The 18,126-nt window shown below is 44.2% G+C and overlaps 1 protein-coding gene and 1 long non-coding RNA gene across 3 annotated transcripts in view; one reads left to right on the top strand and one right to left on the bottom strand.

Moving 5' to 3' along the window:
• USP14 (ubiquitin specific peptidase 14) overlaps positions 1-13,855 on the bottom strand; it is a 38,385-nt gene extending 24,530 nt beyond the window's left edge. The window contains exons 1-4 of one of the 2 annotated variants that reach the window (XM_045006599.1): positions 13,630-13,855; positions 5,664-5,809; positions 4,933-4,965; positions 2,467-2,571 (exon numbers count right to left, since the gene is read on the bottom strand). In XM_045006599.1, coding sequence (XP_044862534.1) covers positions 2,467-2,571; positions 4,933-4,965; positions 5,664-5,809; positions 13,630-13,645 — 300 coding nt within the window. In that variant the 5' untranslated portion in view covers positions 13,646-13,855. The other variant, XM_045006600.1, reaches the window with a different exon arrangement.
• Positions 13,856-14,343: 488 nt separating this feature from the next.
• On the top strand, positions 14,344-17,999 carry LOC123364447. The gene is made up of 3 exons (XR_006577108.1): positions 14,344-15,459; positions 15,888-15,978; positions 16,766-17,999. It is a non-coding gene; the product is annotated as an uncharacterized LOC123364447 (long non-coding RNA).
• The last annotated feature ends 127 nt before the right edge of the window (positions 18,000-18,126 follow it).

The following is an 18,126-nucleotide window of genomic DNA, read 5'->3' as shown; positions in this document are numbered from 1 at the left end:
ACCCCTATCCACCACCACCCCCTGACAGGCACTCACTGGCAGCATCGGGAAACAGAGCAGTCGGGCCCCAGTCCACTCCACTAGCTCCCAGCTGTGGCGCTCCACTTTCTGCCATCGGTGAGTGCGGGGAGGTTGGGGAAAGGACACCCTCCGCACTCACCAGCAGCGAGAAGTGGAGCAACGTGGCCCCAGCCTGCTCCACTCTGCCACCTCCCAGCTGCGGCGCTCTGCTTCCTACCGCAGGTGAGTGCGGGGAGGTTGGGGAAAGGACGCCCTCCATACTCACCTGCGGCGGGAAGCGGAGCGCTGTGGCTGGGAGCTGGCGGAGTGGAGTGGGCTGGGGCCCGGATACTCCGCTTCCGCCGCTGCTGCTGAGTGTGGGGGGATCCCTTCCGCCAAGCCCCTTCCCGCAAGTGACATGGCTGGGGCCGGGACGAGGAAAGCAGAGCGGGCTGCTCCTGGCCCCCTGCTAATCCCCTGGGCCACTCTGGGACTGCAGGGTCCCCAAAAGTGCCCTCCCACAGCTCCTGCCCCCCAGACCCTGGGGGGGAGGGGAGGAGCCCCTGACCACCCCCAAGACCCTCTGCCCCTTATCGAACCCCTTGGCCCCAGCCTGGCCCGGCACCCTTAACACACTGCTCAGAGCAGCGTGTCAGAGCTTTACTGCATTGTATGCAAACCCGCATTATATCAGTCACGTTATAGCGGGGCAGAGGTGTAGTTGTAATATAATCAAATCAATGTCAAAACAATGTCTATGTTCTCAGCAGAACTCTGAAAAGTAATGAAATCCACAGTTAAATTGTTAAAATACTGCTTTGCTTTATCACTAGTTTACAGGGAGGAGTTAAAGTTTTTTGAATTTCTGAGGTCCTGAAGTTTACATTTTAAAAATATTGATTTAACTTCTTAAACAAAGAAAATGGTCATACTAATGTAATAACTGGACTATAACAATTTCAGGAACCATTAGAAATGATTGCACAAATACATTATATTTTGTAAAGCTTATTTAATAAAAAGTGAGCCAGATATCAGGAAAAATTGATTTGTACAAAATGAGTCAACTATGCATTTGGATACATTTTTGGGAAAAAGCATTAATCTAGCTACACAAACTATGTTAGTGTGTCTATTTAAAAAACAAACAAACCAGAGTATAGGCATATTTGAAATTCAGATGTCAAAAATTCAGGGGCATAAAATTTGGTAAGAGAAAAAGTAACATGTAATGTCCTTCAAATTTGGTCCAAGATTGACATGTCTCCTTGTTTACCTCTATTATTTAAAGTTAGTCTAGGTGACTAGATCGGCTCTAGTCTCACAGGTATATTTAATTTAAGTATCAATTATTTTCCTCTTAGACCATAGGCGGCTCTTACGTAAGTATTAAAATACACGTCAGTCTTAAATTACAAAGCCATCATCATATGGATATTTATAACAGAACTATTGTTCCATATGTACAGTAGCCAGTGTTCAAAAGTCACCTTGGCTGTTTGTGGTATTTTTTTTAATTAGCATAAAAGAGCTCCTAGTTCAGATTAAGGGCAAACAAAACTATTCAAGTTATTTAAAAAAAAAAAACATCCCGAACTAGGGAAAGTTTTGTTTTCAAACATTACATCAATTTTTTCCCCCACAGATTCTCCTCTCACAAAGAAGATTCCCTCTACTCCAACAGTTTAAAAAAAGAGTTTCCAAATTTTCAACTGGGAACCAATGTTCACATAAGGAGACTAGGATATTTTTAGGGTGCACTATTATGAATATAGAAAAGCCACCAAATAATTTGACACTACTAGTAGTCTTTGTTCAAGAGAAGCCCAGGATCAAAAACACAAGGACAATACAAGTCTGGCTTCAGATGCCTCTCCAGAGCCACATCTGGGAAGTCTGTACTACATTAGAACCTGAGGTTACGAACACCTTGGGAATGGAGGTTGTTCATAACGCTGAACAAAATGTTATGGTTGTTTTTTAAAAGTTTACAACTAAACATTGACTTAATATAGTTTTGAAACTTTACTGTGCAGAAGAAAAAAAAAAAAAAGGCAAAGAAGCATTTAAGTGCTTTACATTTAAACACGGTATTGTATTGGCTTATTTTTCCTCTAGTGTTGTTGCCTGATTGTGTACTTCTGGTTCCAAATGAGGTGTGTGGTTGACTGATCAGTTTGTAACTCTGGGGTTCATAACTCTGAGGTTCTACTGTATGCCTACCCCATGAGAAGGTTGGTTCAAGCCAAATGACATTAGTTAAATGAGCTATAAATTAAAGCAAACTTTTTACCATTTCCTCCAAAGTCACATTACATTGTCAACACCTTCAGGTTTGTTAGATACTAGAAATGATAAGTAAATAAGCTATAGTTTAAGATCCACTTTTAAATAAACATTATAAATACACTGAAAAGTGCAGTTATCCAAAAGATAACAGGAATCTGAGGTACAAAATATGCTTACAGCTGAGGCTAACTGCTCCTCCGTCATGTCTTCCACAAAGACAGGTCGAGCTACTGGTTCCTCAGGGAGTGCCTCTGCAGAGCCCATCATTAATAAGGTCATCCCCTGTAACACAGCAGATATAATCAGACACATTAAAGAACATTCAAAAAATACAAGTGCAAGAAAGGTAGAAATCTTCATACCTCTAAAATTTAGTAATTTCAGATATCTCCTATTGGAGGTAAACTAAGTGTTTTCTTACAATGTCTATTTGATACTGCATTTTTGTTTCTAAAGAAAAAGATAACCAATGAAACAAAAAATGAAGTGAATCTACTGCTTTATTCTTTTATATTTATATTGAATTATGTATCACCCTTCCTTCATGAAAACTAAGAAAAAGATTTTAGTCCATTAATCTCTAAACAGTACTACTGACTTTGTAATTATGTAGAAAATGCACAATAGGAAAAATTTCTTAGTACACCTCTACCCCGATATAACGCTGTCCTCGGGAGCGTTACCGTCTTACCGTGTTATAGGTGAAACCGCGTTATATCCAACTTGCTTTGATCCACCGGAGTGCACAGTCCCGCCCCCCAGAGCGCTGCTTTACCACGTTATATCCAAATTCGTGTTATATCGGGTCGCATTATATTGGAGTAGAAGTGTATTTTTTATGCAAGCTTCCATTTGGCCTGGACACTGTCAGTCAGTAGCCAAGATCTTTCTAATAAACAGCTTTAACTAACATCAGGTTCCAATTATGACTAAAAAATTAATGAACCACAGAATACCCTTAAATGAAAATTCCCTCCATTTTTGACCCTTCAGAGGCAAAAGTCTTTCATACTCCAGTACTATACAAGGGAAATTACTTTATCCTCCATTTCTTCGATCTTGGGCGTCAAGAAGTTAAGAGCCAGAACTATGCTCAGATTTGAAAAGATAAAATAAAGTTTACTAGAATCTCCACATGCAGTGTGTGCAAAAGTTGCTAATTATTCAAGTTGAGAATACTCGGAATAGGAAGAAATTCACCCTTCTCTGGCTAAGGATTTGGGGGAGCTTGACAGGGATCTTGTTGAATTTACTACCATGAAGACTGGCTTGTTGGTTTGGATCTGTGTGTTCTCTTGGAATGGGAATACTAACAGGAGGGGGGAAAGTGGGATGCCACCTCTGAGGACAGGGGAGCTATTTGAGGAAGTGAGAAATATTTGATCAAGGGTGGCCAATATGAGGGGAAAATGGGTTGGGGATGCTCCACAGTATTGCCCAGAGAACAAGAGGTGGACAGTCAGGGGAGAAAGGTACAGGTGCTATGGTGCTTTCCTGGGCCAGTGTGTGCAAAAGGAGCTTCCCATCATGACAACCTGGGTGGCTCCACACCATAGACATTTCCTTCCCCTTTGACCAACAGGTCGGTGTTTGAAAGTATGATGCTGGTGATGAAAAGGATATATCAAAAAATGAGTAATAAGTACCCAGAGACTCACTCCAAGTAGTATAAATTCCTTAAATTATCCTGAAGTGTGGTTAGATTATTGGAGGAAGGCTACCAGCACCTGGTACACAGTGCAAAACCAGAATTTTACCTGTCTAGCCCTCAACACAATAGTATGCAAGTGCCTTTGCCATAGCTCTTTGATCTACCGTACCACCCTGCTGATACCGCATAAGTAGTGCTGGAGAGCCACCACCACGCTAGGGGAATCAAGCAACTTTCCCCTGTCTATTCATTAAAGATCCCCTCCCTACCAGACTGCTGCTGAAGCTAAGAGAAAGGAACTACCAAGTTCCTGCAAGAAAGAAGAGAACCATCAGGGAGAGCTCAGGAGCAACCTCTGCTTTTCCCTGGTCAGGCAGAATATCGGATAAACAACATGGATGTGTTGAGTAAAAGTGCTAGTAGGCTACAGAGAAAGAACGAAAACGAAATCACAAGAATCTCTTGTATTACCCTGGGAGTGGAAAAATAGCAGATAAACCTCATCAGTGAGGCTCATGAAAGCAGTACAGACCCTATACCAGAGAAGCAATCCTAGAAGACCAATTGAGTGAGTAGTGGCTATCAATGTAATATGCAATAAAAAAAATTCTCAAAGCATATCAGGAAGACATTGTCATTTCCCCATAGGTCCTAGCTCACAAGGTTCTCTCATCATATTCCCAGAGAACAAATGTTAAAAATTTCCACAGTGGGTCTCCTAAAATTATGTGTAGGTAAGACAACTACATCCTAAAATTATTATTTAGTCTAAAAGCAGAAAATGTAAAGGTCACCATGGTTACAAAACACAATTTTGATTAAGTGTATCTCCCATTATTCACTATGGCGTTCCTATTTTTTCCTGAAAGTCATAAGACTATCACCCCACTTATGATGGAAGTAATGAGAGACACTTAAAAAGACGATCACTATAATAAAATGATTAAGTTTTAAGCAGTTTACCAATATGCAAGTGAATTTTTGATACTTACATTCTTGATTTTGATGTTGCCCCACTCATCATCCTATGTTTCAGGGGAAGAAAAGGATTGTGTTACTGTCTTACAGTATTTTTAGAAGGCTCAAAAGGCTAACTGATGCTTTCACCAACATTAGTCATTTGTCTCTGAACAGCACATTATAGCAAAGTGTGAACACTTTACTAAAGACACTTCTTTTTCCAATCTTGTGTCAATCTAAACTAAAAACATCAAGGTACTCTTTTCTAGATGGCTCTTGATAGTTTTACAGCTAGTCAGCTCCAATATCTGTTTCAGAAGGAAGGGAAAGAAGGCAAATTGACCAAATTAAGTCATATTGGCATAAAAAGTGTAAGGCAGAGATGCACTGTCTGTTCTGGATTGTTTTCACTGGCCTGCAATGCAGAAACCAGCTAAAATTCTTAACTGAGGTATACAGAAAGAAAGTTCTGTTCAAGTTCTGTTAATTTCTTAAGCAACAAGGAAAATCCGAAAGGTGCGGGGAAAAATTCTGAAATACTGGTTTGCGTTGACCACCATTTAATCAACTTGTATTTTGAAATACATTTTCCAGTAACAAGCAACAGACCTACAGCATCAACACATCCTACTATGTGTTTTCTGAACTGTTCATGGTCATACATTTATACATTTGTAACATTATATTCTTACTGTTGATTAAACATTAATCAGAACATTAAACAGAATTAGACAAATACAAGAAAGTTATTGGTGATTTCTACCTTTAGAGCTCCTCCTTTCACCACAACTTTCTGTCTGTCTGGCTGAACTCCAGTCAATGCAAAAAGCTGAGCCTTGAACACCATTGGAGGTTCATCAGTATTCAGCTCTACACCATCAAATTTCTCTTTCCCCCATTTTACGTTCACTGCAAAAACAATGCATTACACATGTGGATCAATCTCTTTCACATGAGTTCATTTAGTTTCTAGAATTAACTATGAGTATATAATATTTTACCTAAGAAAGACCTTAGCCCTCATACCATACATTGAGTTTCAAGTTGGCTATCAACAAGTTTGAAAAGATTATTCAAGATTCATGTTTCACAATAAAACCAAGCAAAACTATTTCTCTGTCCAATCTTAAGAAGTCATTAAAAAGTTAATCCTCCCAATCTATGGACCATGCTGATTGCAACTATCATCAGTCATGGGTCAGTTAGGGTATGTCTTCACTACCCGCCGGATAGCAATCGATTTCTCGGAGTTCGATATATCGCGTCTCATCTAGATGCGATATATCGAACCCCAAACGCGCTCCCGTCAACTCCGGAACTCCACCGGAGCGAGTGGCGGTAGCGGAGTCGACGGGGGAGCCACGGACGTCGATCCCGCGCCGTGAGGACGGGTAAGTAATTCGAGCTAAGGTACTTCGACTTCAGCTACGCTATTCAGTAGCTGAAGTTGCGTACCTTAGATCAACCCCCCCGCCAGTGTAGACCAGGCCTTAGTATAATTCTGTGGGATAACCCTATGTTCTTCCAAAACAAAACTCATACTTCTGGTGACAAAGGTTATTTACATGAAATTGCATACTGCACATGTCAAATATGTACCCAGACAGACTATCTTGCTTTAACTCAATGGCACATTAACTTTGTAGCCCCACTTACACCACCACTGTTAAATACTTTAATGCTGGTACAGTATAGTCACAAAATGATTTTAGCTCAGTGTAGTTGGATGCAATAGGAATGTCCTGCAGCTCCAGTCATTTACATATTATAGGCAATTGACTCCTTAGCAGTAGAGCTGGAATCCATTCATGGCCCAGCATAGCAACTGTTGCTAGGCTAATCCATCACTGACCCATGGCAGAGAAACAGCATGGTTTTCCAGCAGAACTGTAAATCTGCAGCCAGCAGGTTATATCAAATTCTGTTGTATATTTCTAAAAGGTATTTTAGAATGTTACTACTTAATTGAAAACACTGAAACACAGCATACCCTATAACAAGGCTACACTCTATCAGGCAAATTCATGATAGCCACAACAATTTTGCTTCTATCAGTTATGGCAGTATGTTTGTCCCTGTCAAAACCAGCAACTTAGGGTTTTTCAATAAAGGATAAAGCAACCGTGATTTAATAAAGGATCGTCCATCATTTATATAGGTCCAGGATAGCAGACTATGGGAAAATGACCAGGGGGTGATTTTAAACAATTTTTTTCCACACAGACATAATAATCTGTAAAAAGAGCATGATTTGCCTGTTGTTCTGCATTTTTTCTATACATTTGTGATTTGTTTTTTGCCACAAAGCCATGACTTCTCCCATTTGTTTCTCGTGACAAATAAGTAGCCTTAAAGCAGGGTAGTACAGTCAGAGTGTTCATTCTTGAAGAGGCAGGTTCCAATCATTTTTGCAATTTGTTCAAACAGAGAAGGTTTTGGAGTACAAAAAACTAGAGCTCTTATGTAAACCATGCTAATAAACAATTGCACGAGTATCCAATCTGAATGTTAAATATGCTGCAAGATAATAAACCTTATAATCTTAGATATGATTATCTTTAAAAACTTACCTATCCATAGAAATACACTGTACAAAGTTTTTCCATTATTTTAGATAAGGAAATAAAATAATTCAAGCAAAGATTATACAAACAACTAAAACAGAAGTCAGGCTCATAGGCGGCAAGGGCTTGTGGTGCCCGAGCTCCAGGAATATTCAGGGCCAGGGACACAGCTCCACCAATATTTGGAGCTGGGTTTCTCCCCTGGCCCTGCCTGGAGCGGGCCCCAGCCCCCACCCCAACTGAAAGAAAACAGCGTGCACCTCTCCTTTGCTTCTGCTGCCGCTGCCTAAAGGCTATAGCACAAGAGCAGCACCGGAAGACTGAGGCAGCTGCTGCTGCTGCAGCAGCACCTCAGAAGGGGGAGACGGGAGGGGGCACACATGTGCTTGGCAGCCCTCCCTTCCCCTGGCACCCACCTGAAGGAGATGAGATGCCAAGGGGACTTCTGGCCAGGAGACGGACACCACTCACCTGAGCAGCTGCTGGGGCTTTGGTGAGTGTTTGATCCTATGATCCACCCCCCCCACACCTGTAGCCCCCACTCCTGCCCAACACTAGTTAAGGGGCAGCCCCATCCCCTACCCCCAGTGAGGCTAGGGTGAGGGGCAGCAGGGGAGGAAGGAAGCCACATGTGATGGCAGTCCCCTCCCCACCCAGCACCCACTCACCACAGGGGAGATGGGGGCGGGGGGCTTCCTAGACCTGAGCAGCTGGGGCTTGGGTGAATTTTGTAACAACCTGCCCCCCAGCCACCATCCCACAGCCCCCACTCCTGCCCCACGCTGGGGATGAGGAGCCCCATCCGCTACCCCCAGTGAGGCTACGGTGAGGGGCAGCAAACTGCAGCAGGGGAGGAAGGAAGTCATATGGGAAGGCAGTCCCTTCCCCCAGCACCCACCCACCAGCCACAGGGGAGATGGGGAGGGAGGCTTTCCAGACCTGAGCAGCTGGGGCTTGGGTGACTTTTGTGACACCCTGCCTCCCTCCCCATAGCCACCACCCTGCAGTCCCCACTCCTGCCCCATGCTGGGCAAGGAGCAGCCCCATCCCCAGTGAGGCTATGGTGAGGAGCAGCAGCAGAGGAGGCCACCCGTGATGGCAACCCCCCCAGTACCCATCAGAGGGGAGGCGAGTGGGCTTTCTGAACCCGAGAGGGGCCCTAGGAGCATGTGCAGTAACCATGGTGCAGTGAGAGTGTGCTGCAGGGGAAGGTCCTCTCTGGCACTAGCCCTGGAGCAGCCTGTCTGCACCCCAAGTTCCTCATCCCCCCACCCCAAAGCCTGCGCCCCCAGCATCCCAACCCTGAGCATTCTCCTGCACTGTGAGCCTCTCATCCCCAGCCCCACCCCAGAACCCTCACCTGAGGGGAAAAGCACGCAACTTAAATCTGGTGGTCAGTTTGGAGTATCATTGTGTTTAGCACAATACTTGATTATTTTACACCCTTTAAAGTATATAACTGGTCGTATACAGGTGTTACAAAGTGGGAACGTTCTTAATGTTTTCTCTGAATACTGTGTGGGTGCCTCAGTTTCCCCAATGCATTTCTTAAGGATCTAGATGGTGGGATAAGGGGGTGTGATTGTGTGATGGTGTCTGCATAGAGAGTGGCCGACACCCTGTCTCCAGGCAACTGATGGCCTGGGCCACTCTCCTGCAAGGTGTTGGAGAACAAAGAGATCAGGTGGCTTCCTAATGCCTGGAAAAGAGACAAAGGCCAGAGGAGGGAGTGTCAGTGCCTGTGCGGACTTCCGGGAAGCACATGGTGTGGAAGGGGATGCTGGGATACTCTTGAACTACTCCATACAAAGCCAGTCAGGACTCTGGGGGAGCCTCCTCTTTCTGAGCATACTGTCTCCAGGGCAAGAAGCTTGTACCTTCCTGGGTCTGATCTCAGAGCATTCAGCATGCCCTTCCACACAGTGTGCTTCCCGCAGCAAGTCCGCACAGGCAGGGCTCCTAGGGAAGCCAGAGGGTCCTGCACCCCAACTCCGCAGTCAGACGTGACTCTCAATCAGCCGGTAAAACAGGTTTATTAGATGACAGGAACAGTCTAAAACACAGCTTGTAGGTACAGAAAACAGAACCCTTCAGTCAGGTCCATCTTTGGGGGTGGGGAGCCCAGACCCAAGTTCTGGGCCTCTCCCCATTTCCCCAGCCAGCTCCAAACTGACACTCCCTCCAGCCCCTCCTCTGGCCTTTGTGTCTCTTCCGGACAAGGAGGCCACCTGATCTCTTTGTCCCCAACACCTTCAGTTGGCACCTTGCAGGGGAAACTGAGGCATCCACACATAATTCAGAGAAAACATTAAGAACATTCCCACTTCATCACAACAGGTACAACAAAATATAATATATTAAAGCAGGCAAGTGCTGCTTCTGACTTTCCACTTTTCATTGACCCTTGTAATCTTGTGGCGCCGACGCGCTGTAGCTTCATTTTATCCCAGCAACAAATTCTTGATTTGTAGGATCACTAATGATCAACAATGGATAAATTCTTAATAAAGTTACCCAGAGAAAAAGAAGAAAAGGGTAATTCATCAAGTGATGGCCGAGTTCAACACCCAGCTTTCAAACTGAAGTTATACAAAAGAAAGATGCGGCAAATCTACAAGATACGAAAAGGAGTTTTCAGCAGTCTTGGCTATCAAGATTTAAGCGGCTGGAGTACAATAGCAAATTAAACAGAGCTTTTTGCTCAGTCTGCAAAAACTGTTCTGAAAAGAAGATCTTAATATTTTCTATGAAGGCCAAACCAACATTTATTTCATCTGGATTTCAAGACTGGAGACACGCATTGCGTGGTTTTACATCACATGAAAAATCCTCCTGTCACAAGGACGCGGTAATGAAGTATGCTGCTCTGCAATCACAGGTAAATGTTTCTGCACTAGTGGCAGCCAGTTGCAGAAAAGAATCACAATCAGCTAAGACTGCACTGCACAACATTTTTACCAGTGTTCAGTACCTAGCTCAACAAGGAATAGCATTACATGGACATAATGAGAGTGATTCAAATTTGATGCAGCTCTTGCTGCTACGCAGTACAGATTCTGAGGAACTGAGACAGTGGCTTAATCACACAAAATACAAGTGGCTGTCACATGAGGTTAACAACGAAATAATCAAAATGATGGCAATGATGGCGCTAAAAAAAATTGTGCAAAAGATAAAGGCTTCTAAGTTTTATGCCATTGTAATGGATGAGACTACCGATTTGCCAAGAAAAGAACAAGTAAGTTTTTCTTTAAGGTTGTTTTCTAGTGAAGACTGGGAGATTTATGAGGAGTTTATTGGGTTTTACCTAACTGATACAATGGATGCTGCTTCTCTTTTCAAAATTGTGGAAGATACACTTCTCAGGTGTGATTTGCCCTTTTCTGATTGCCGGGGGCAGTGTTACAATGGAGCCAGTAATGTGTCGGGCAAATTTACTGGGGTTCAAGCTAGAGTGAAGGATCAAGAGCCGAGAGTGGAATCTGTGCACTGTGCTGCACATTCCCTTAATCTTGCCATGCAGGATGCCCTGCATAATATTCAAGAGTGTCGTTATATATTTTTGATGGTGAAAGATCTCATCAATGCCTTCAGGGAGTCACCAAAACATATGGCAGCATTCAGAAAGTTTCCAGAGTGAAGGGGAACCTTCTTTATGACCATTGTGCCCAACAAGATGGACACTAAGGATCAGTTGCATTAAATCACTGCTCCACAACTACAAGGCCAGGATGAACTGCCCAGATGAACTTTAGTTACTCTTCCGATTAATTTGGCTTAAAAAGTAGTGGATTTTCTAAGCAACTTCAATCTTTTCCAACATACTTTACACTAACAGTTTTTGTGAAAGCCATGGGTCCTGTAGAAGAAGCTAATGCAAAAATTCAAAGCCCAAACGTGTCATTGACAAGCGTTATGAAGAAAGTTGGCCTGTTGCAAGAAGTGTTGAGTGGGATGGGCACTGACTTATCATACAATCACTTCTGGGAAACAACAGTAGAGAAGGCAAGAAAAAGAAATCTTTATTTAGATGAACCTACACTCCCGAGAAAACACAAACCACTAAGATGGCTCGACCATGGAAGCCTTCCTCACACCTTCAGTGACCCCAAAGAGTATTTTCATCAAATATATGTTGAGATAACTGATGCTTGCAAAGTTGCCATTGAACAGAGGTTTTCAATAGAAAGCTTTACATTCTCAGTAAAATTGGAGAAGCTTATAACTGAGGCAGCAAATGGCTCGAAACAGGACACTGTCTCAATAAGTGAAGCTTTCCATGGTGACATCAACATGGAGAAACTATTTCTTCATTTAGAAATGCTGAGTGATATTTGCAGATCGAGAAATTGCCAGCTTAATTCAGCGAGTGAAGTGAAGCAATTTCTAAAACAAAATGAAGGCTTGAGTGACATGTTGTCAGACGTTACAATTCTCCTGAAATTATTCTAAACCATTCCAACTACAACCTGCACCACTGAGCGATCATTCAGTTGCTTGCGCCAACTGAAAAATTATTTGCGAACAACAATGGGCCAAAAACATCTAAATCACTTGACATTTCTGCACGTTCATAAGAACTTTACCTCTGAATTAGACATTGCAAGTCTCCTGGATGACTTCATTTCAAGAACCAAACAATGACGAAAAGTGTTTGCTGCCTCCTGAAGAACATTGCAAAAGAAGGGTCTATATTTGTTTTAATTTTAGAAAGTATTTGTTATTGAGGGTTATTCAACAAACAGTGTATGGTCGTTTCCGTATTCAAAAGAGTATTAATAATGTTGATATTCTTAGTTAAATTTTTTTTAGGATAGTGATATTGTGCAATAAAGAGAAATTTAATGCTTACGGCTTCCAGTCCATTTTTACACTATTTAATTATATATATATATATATGCTTACAGGACGGTGGGGGGGGGATTAGACCCATTCTGGGCACCACCAAAAATTATACAAACCTGCCGCCTATGGTCAGGCTATCTATTGAAAAGCATGGGGGGGGAGGGGAGGGGAAGTAATGATGCTTTGGCCATGCAGAATAGAAACAGTGGATTGTTTAAATGAGTTTGAGATGCCATATTCACCAACTACAAACAAGGCCCCCAATTTGCAAACCACAGTTGAGGTTGCAGGGTGATAGATAAATTCACAGTGCCATTTTAAATTCATTGGCCAAGCACTGAAATGTTCTGAAAGGCCTGGGAGGGCTGAACTGTGAAATGCACACACCCCAGCAACTCCTTCTTCAAGAGAGCCACCAGAGAGTGGGAGTTTCCAGTTCTTACAGCTTTTGCCAGTAACTTTCCTTGGTGGAAACTGCGGTGGGTGGGATGAGATGCAATTGTGCTAAATTGCAATTTCTCTAGCATGAACTAGAATACAGTGCAGCTTTCAACAACAAAAAAACAAACCATAGGCTGATGAGCCTACATTAGGAAAAGTGAGAGTAGAATTATTTGTTGTTTGGTGAACACCAGTGTGTTTAGACAAATAGGTAAAACCAGTATCAAAGGTTTTTAAATTCTCTGTATATACAACCCCACCCCCCCAGCACAAACATGCACTGACACTGCAGACACTTGCTCTATTGCTTGCTTTTGTAATGCACTGGACGTGTCCCTCTCCCCAACCTCCAGAAGAAGCTGATGAGCACAAAAGTAAGTCCTAGAACATCAGATTGCTCTGTGGTGTTTACAGAACGCAGCAGACGTGATTTGTTTGCATTTCTGACACTGTCCCACACGATACTCTCATAAGGAAACTAGGAAACTGTGGTTAGATGAGGTTACTATAAAGTGGGGGCGCATCTGGTTCAACGCCTGATAGCTGCTGCTGCTGCTCGATTTTCTCTGAGCTGAGAAAATCTATCAAGTGGCTCCACAGGGGTGGGGGGAAGGGTCTGTCCAGGTCCCCCCGCCCCCCGGGGCATTTTCTGGCGCCGCGGGACATTATTAAACAATTAAGCGAGTGACACCCCGGGGAAAGGCGGAAGCGCCCCACGCGGGGCCCTACCTGCGCCTGTTCAGTCGCTCGGTGACGCACGCGGCCCGGTCACCGCCCACGAGCCCCCCCGGCTTAGAGCGGCTGTTCTGTGCTGCCCCCAAGGCGCGCGCGCGCGCACGGGGGGGGCGGCGCCGGCCAGCGCGGGAGGGCCCCGCTCACCTGAGAAAAGCGGCATGGCGGGCGGGCGGCGCGTCCCGAAGCGGGAGGGGGCGTCAGTCAGCGGGCAACGGCTCCGGCGCGTCCCACTCTCAGGGTCTCATTCAAACCGGCCCCTCACGATGACGCTGCAAGCGGAGCCCGGGCGCCGGAAGCGGTGGGGGAAGCAGCGCGCGCAGCTCCGGAAGGGGCGCCAGGGCTTCCTGTCACGTGGCTGGCTCCCCGCCGCTGCGGGTGGGTGCGCGCGCACTGCTGGTCGCGCGGTGGTGGCCGGGTTCAGCCTTCCCGAGCCCAGACCCTTTCCCCACCAGGCCGAGGCCGGCTCAGAAATTACCGTATTTCCCCGTTACTTCTCTGCGCTGCTAACTCGCAGCCAGGGGCCGCCTCCCGGCCCGCCAAGCAAGGCCGGGCTCCTGGGCTGTTGTGTCTTGGCCTTTCCTAAGAAACGTGCCGCCTCCGGGGATTTTATCGTGTGGGGATTTTTAGCATTCTCCTTAAAGCCGCAGCCGCCGCGATGGCGTGGGAATGCCAGCGGTCACGCCTGCTAAGGCCATGGACCGTTCGGGGGGGGGGGTATAATTGCAGAGAAAAGCTTGAACATGTAAAGCAGGGGCATGAAAAAGGCTCAGAACCAGAACGCAGAGAAAAAGAGTCCCACATTTATTGTTTGAAGAAAGCCTCGTGAGTTTAGGTAACCCTATCGCATGAGGGGGGGCTGAACTCATGTTAAGGGTAGATTCGGCAGCATTGGTTAAGTTGTCATTCTGGGATAGGAATGCGTGGCAGCAAGGAACTGTATTGAAAACACCAAGTCATCCAATAACCATTAGTAGAGTGACAATTTTTGCTCATTAGTAATTAGGCTTATTTCAAATCAGCGTGGTAGCTTTTGAGGTTCCAAAGCCCATGAGAAAGCTAGCCCTCCCCATCAATGCACTTGCTTAATCTTTTCTCTATCTTTAGTGTCAAAGTTCATATGAAACTGCTTTGCTGAAGTCTGAAGAGACTTAATAGCATTTTAACTCAAAAACCAATCTTAAATGTTTTCATTTTTTAAAATATATTAATTCTGATGGGGGCTTATGAAAAGGGCTCCCAGAGAGTATTTTAATATAAAAAATATACCAGAATACTAAAATGACACTTGTCCAGGGTTTTGTGCAGTTTCTCTGATTGGTGAAAGTAAATTAGCTTTTTCAATATCTGTCAATAGTTGTGACCAATAATTCTGGAATATAGATTAGAGCACAGCTACATCTTGCTGTGTGACTGGACAGGTCATCTTTCAACTGTAATAATTATAAAGGTAGAATGAAGCTGCTTACATGTTTTTCTGAGAGTATAGCGTAAAGCTTTTTTTAAATTATTTTCTTCCTCCCCCCACTTTATTTTCAGTCATTTAACAATCTCAAGAGCTGAAGAAAAAGTGTCAAAATAAAATTTCAACAACTCCCCTCTATGGCGGCCCCCCATTATTTTTTCCATTTTCCAAGCAGCTCTGCAGTTCAGCTATCAGTTAAGTCCATGCAACATTGTCTCTAAAGCAAGGGTGGGCCACATCCGGCTCGCAGAACGATCCTGCTCACCCCCAGCTCCTGGCCCGGGAGGCTCACCCCCGGCCCCTCCCCAAATGTTCCCCCTCACCCACAGCTTCAAGTCACTCACTCCACCACTCTGGGCAGCAGGGCTGTGAGCTCCTAGGGCAGCATAGCTACAGAGCCTAGCCTGACCCGGTGCTCCGTGCTGCATGGTGGCACCACCGGTGGTGTGACCTGGCTCTAGCTGGGTGGTGGAGCTGTAGCACCACCAGGTACCGGTGGTCCAGGCAGCATGGTAAGAAGGGTGTGGGTGTGTGTGTGTGTGTGTGTGTGTAGCTTGAGGGCAGGGGAGTTCAGGGTGGTGGTCAGGGGTGTGGATGGTAGTTGGGGGGGGGGGGAAACCAGGCTTGAATGGAGGTAGGAGTCCTGGGGGGGGTAGTCAGGAAGGAGGGGGGAATGGATGGGGCAGCAGGGGGCAGTCAAGGAACAGGGAGCAGGGGGGTGTGCATGGGGCAAGGGTCCCAAAAAGGACCATCAGGGAATGGGGGGGATTGGATGGGGCAGGAGTCAGGGGGGCAAGAGGAGGTAGGGGCCGGGCCACAACCCCCTCCCCTCACCAGCCCTCGATACAATTTACAAAACACAATGCAGCCATCAGGCCAAAAAGTTTGCCCGCCCCTGCCGCATAGAATGTGTGCTTACTGGCCTCTATCCAACTCTCAGTTGTCTCCATTCCACTCATCTTGCCCATTGCATCCGATCTGGAGGATAAGGTTACTACTGTTTCCGCCAGTGTGGATCATTCTGAACTCTTGTAAGTTTTATAATTTAACATTTTTAACAACTCATGGATAGCATCATTGATAGTGGAATATGAATGGGAAGCACAAAGAGCAGGATTGTGTGTGTCAGTGTAAAACGGTTGTTTGACATGACATTTTAGTAGTGATCTTATTTTCAGTAGGAGACAATTGTTTGACCATAAATAAAAAGTTACTATGAGCAAAGCTAGCGTAACACCTCATGTCTCTCTCCTGCAAATAAATCAAACAAATCAATCACTTCTCTACTCTAGGGTTCAATCCAATCCTTACAATTTGGATATGGAGCCTTGCCTCCCAGCCATACTCATGCTTCTGGCTTCCAGCTGCCTTCCTTTTAGCTCCTCTCTTGAACACTTCTGCACAGGGAGAAAAGATAGTTAATCCCTTGCCTACTGGGGATATGGTATTGAACCTGCACTTAGTCACAATCAATGTTCTCTCTGAAAGTCACTTTCCTCTAACCACTGAAACATGTATTTGAATATTTCCTGAGTGTTGATGAGGGAACCCAACGGCCTTCTTCCATGCCACGGAGGGATGCTGAAGACCATAGATTCTTTGACAGGGATTCTTGTAAAAGAACTTCTCTTCTGCCATTCACTTATCCTTCTGGATGGCAGAGATCACCAGGGCCAAGTGGTTTTTGAGGCACTTGCTTCTACATTTTAGTTTGTTTCTTTTGCATTCCTCCCATTCCTTGGAGATATCTGTCCTTCCATTTAGGTGGTTTTGCTCCAGTTTATCCATAAATGTGGTTTCTTTTTCTGCTTCCTTCAGCAGGGACCAGGATGACTTGAAGAGGGAGAGGTTCATGAAGACAGAGCACTGGTCTTGGCATCCTACTCCTGCTAAGTCAGCATGTGCTGCCTCCTGCAGCAAGAGGACATCGAATGAAGGGAGAAAGGAGATGGAGGCTGCAACAAAAACTGGACCATTATTGGTCAGAATGAGTATGATAACTTGTCTCTGCAGAGTCTCAACAAATATCAACAGCTATGCTGATTTATACCATCTTCTAACTGTAGTTCTGGAATGTTCAGATCTCATATTTACTCCTTGCACTGCATTAAAATTCATATGGATAAAATATCCCTATGCGATAATGGAACTTTAATGGCATAGGAAGTATTTGAGTTGCCTTAAAATAGGTAAAAAGATACAGCAGTAATAAATAGAGTTTCATGCCTTCTTCCGGAATGGTACAGCTGATGTTTAGTAAAATATTTAATGATAGTTCCCCGCCGTCCCCCCCAAGAGGCCTGCTCACACATTGTGGAGTCGAAGTCGAGATTTTCTGAGTATGAAAATATTTGTCTGGGTATGTCATTCAAAATACTTCTGCCCCTGCATATATACAGCACATTTACAGTAAACAATTACTAATGTCTACATACCAGCACACAAATTGTAATTTGCATGTCTAGACTTTATTATATTTGGTTGCAACATACCCCAGACATACAAATCAATGTAAATTTACACTTCATTAGATCTTTTTCTTCTTCTCCAAGTAAAACCAGAATTTAAAAAGAAATGTAGCATTTTAGTGCAGGCACATATTAACATTTTTATAGTGGTTAAGCATTCTATGAAGCATATCCATTGCTTCACAATCAGACCCTATTTTACAAGTCACTGTCTACCTTTAACATTTTGTATGCATCTTTTTCAGGCCTTCAACACTTGTACTCTGAGTGAGGTATGACATTGTTCTTGCAATGAGGTATGATTCAGCAGCAGGGTTCTAACTCTCAAGTACAAAAATTCAGTTCTACTCAATGGAATTGGGAAACCAACACAAAAAAATAACCCAGCTCTTGAGAATTATCTGATCCCATAGACCCCAAAGAGGGAGGAAATGCCTGTCCTGTCTGTCAAATCTTTTATCGAGTACCTTTTATAATGTGCATTTCTGAAGCAAGATAATCTAAATTTGATCAGTTTACTTTACTTTGTGAAGGTGGGGGTTGAGTGGGAGAAGAGGAGTAGGTTTGGATTTTGTTTCTAAGTACGTGCATGCAAGCTCTAACCAAATAAACTCCTTATTTAAAAAAAGTTTCAGGTGTATTTTTCTGATTTAAGCCAATTATAGACATGGATAAATCTATTTCAGGGGATAATTAAATGACAATGTCTTG

Source organism: Mauremys mutica, chromosome 2 (genome assembly GCF_020497125.1).
Source record: "Mauremys mutica isolate MM-2020 ecotype Southern chromosome 2, ASM2049712v1, whole genome shotgun sequence".
In the NCBI taxonomy this organism is placed as follows: domain Eukaryota; kingdom Metazoa; phylum Chordata; order Testudines; family Geoemydidae; genus Mauremys; species Mauremys mutica.
The sequence above is the reverse complement of the archived record's forward strand: the minus strand, read 5'-3'. Positions and strand labels throughout refer to the sequence as shown.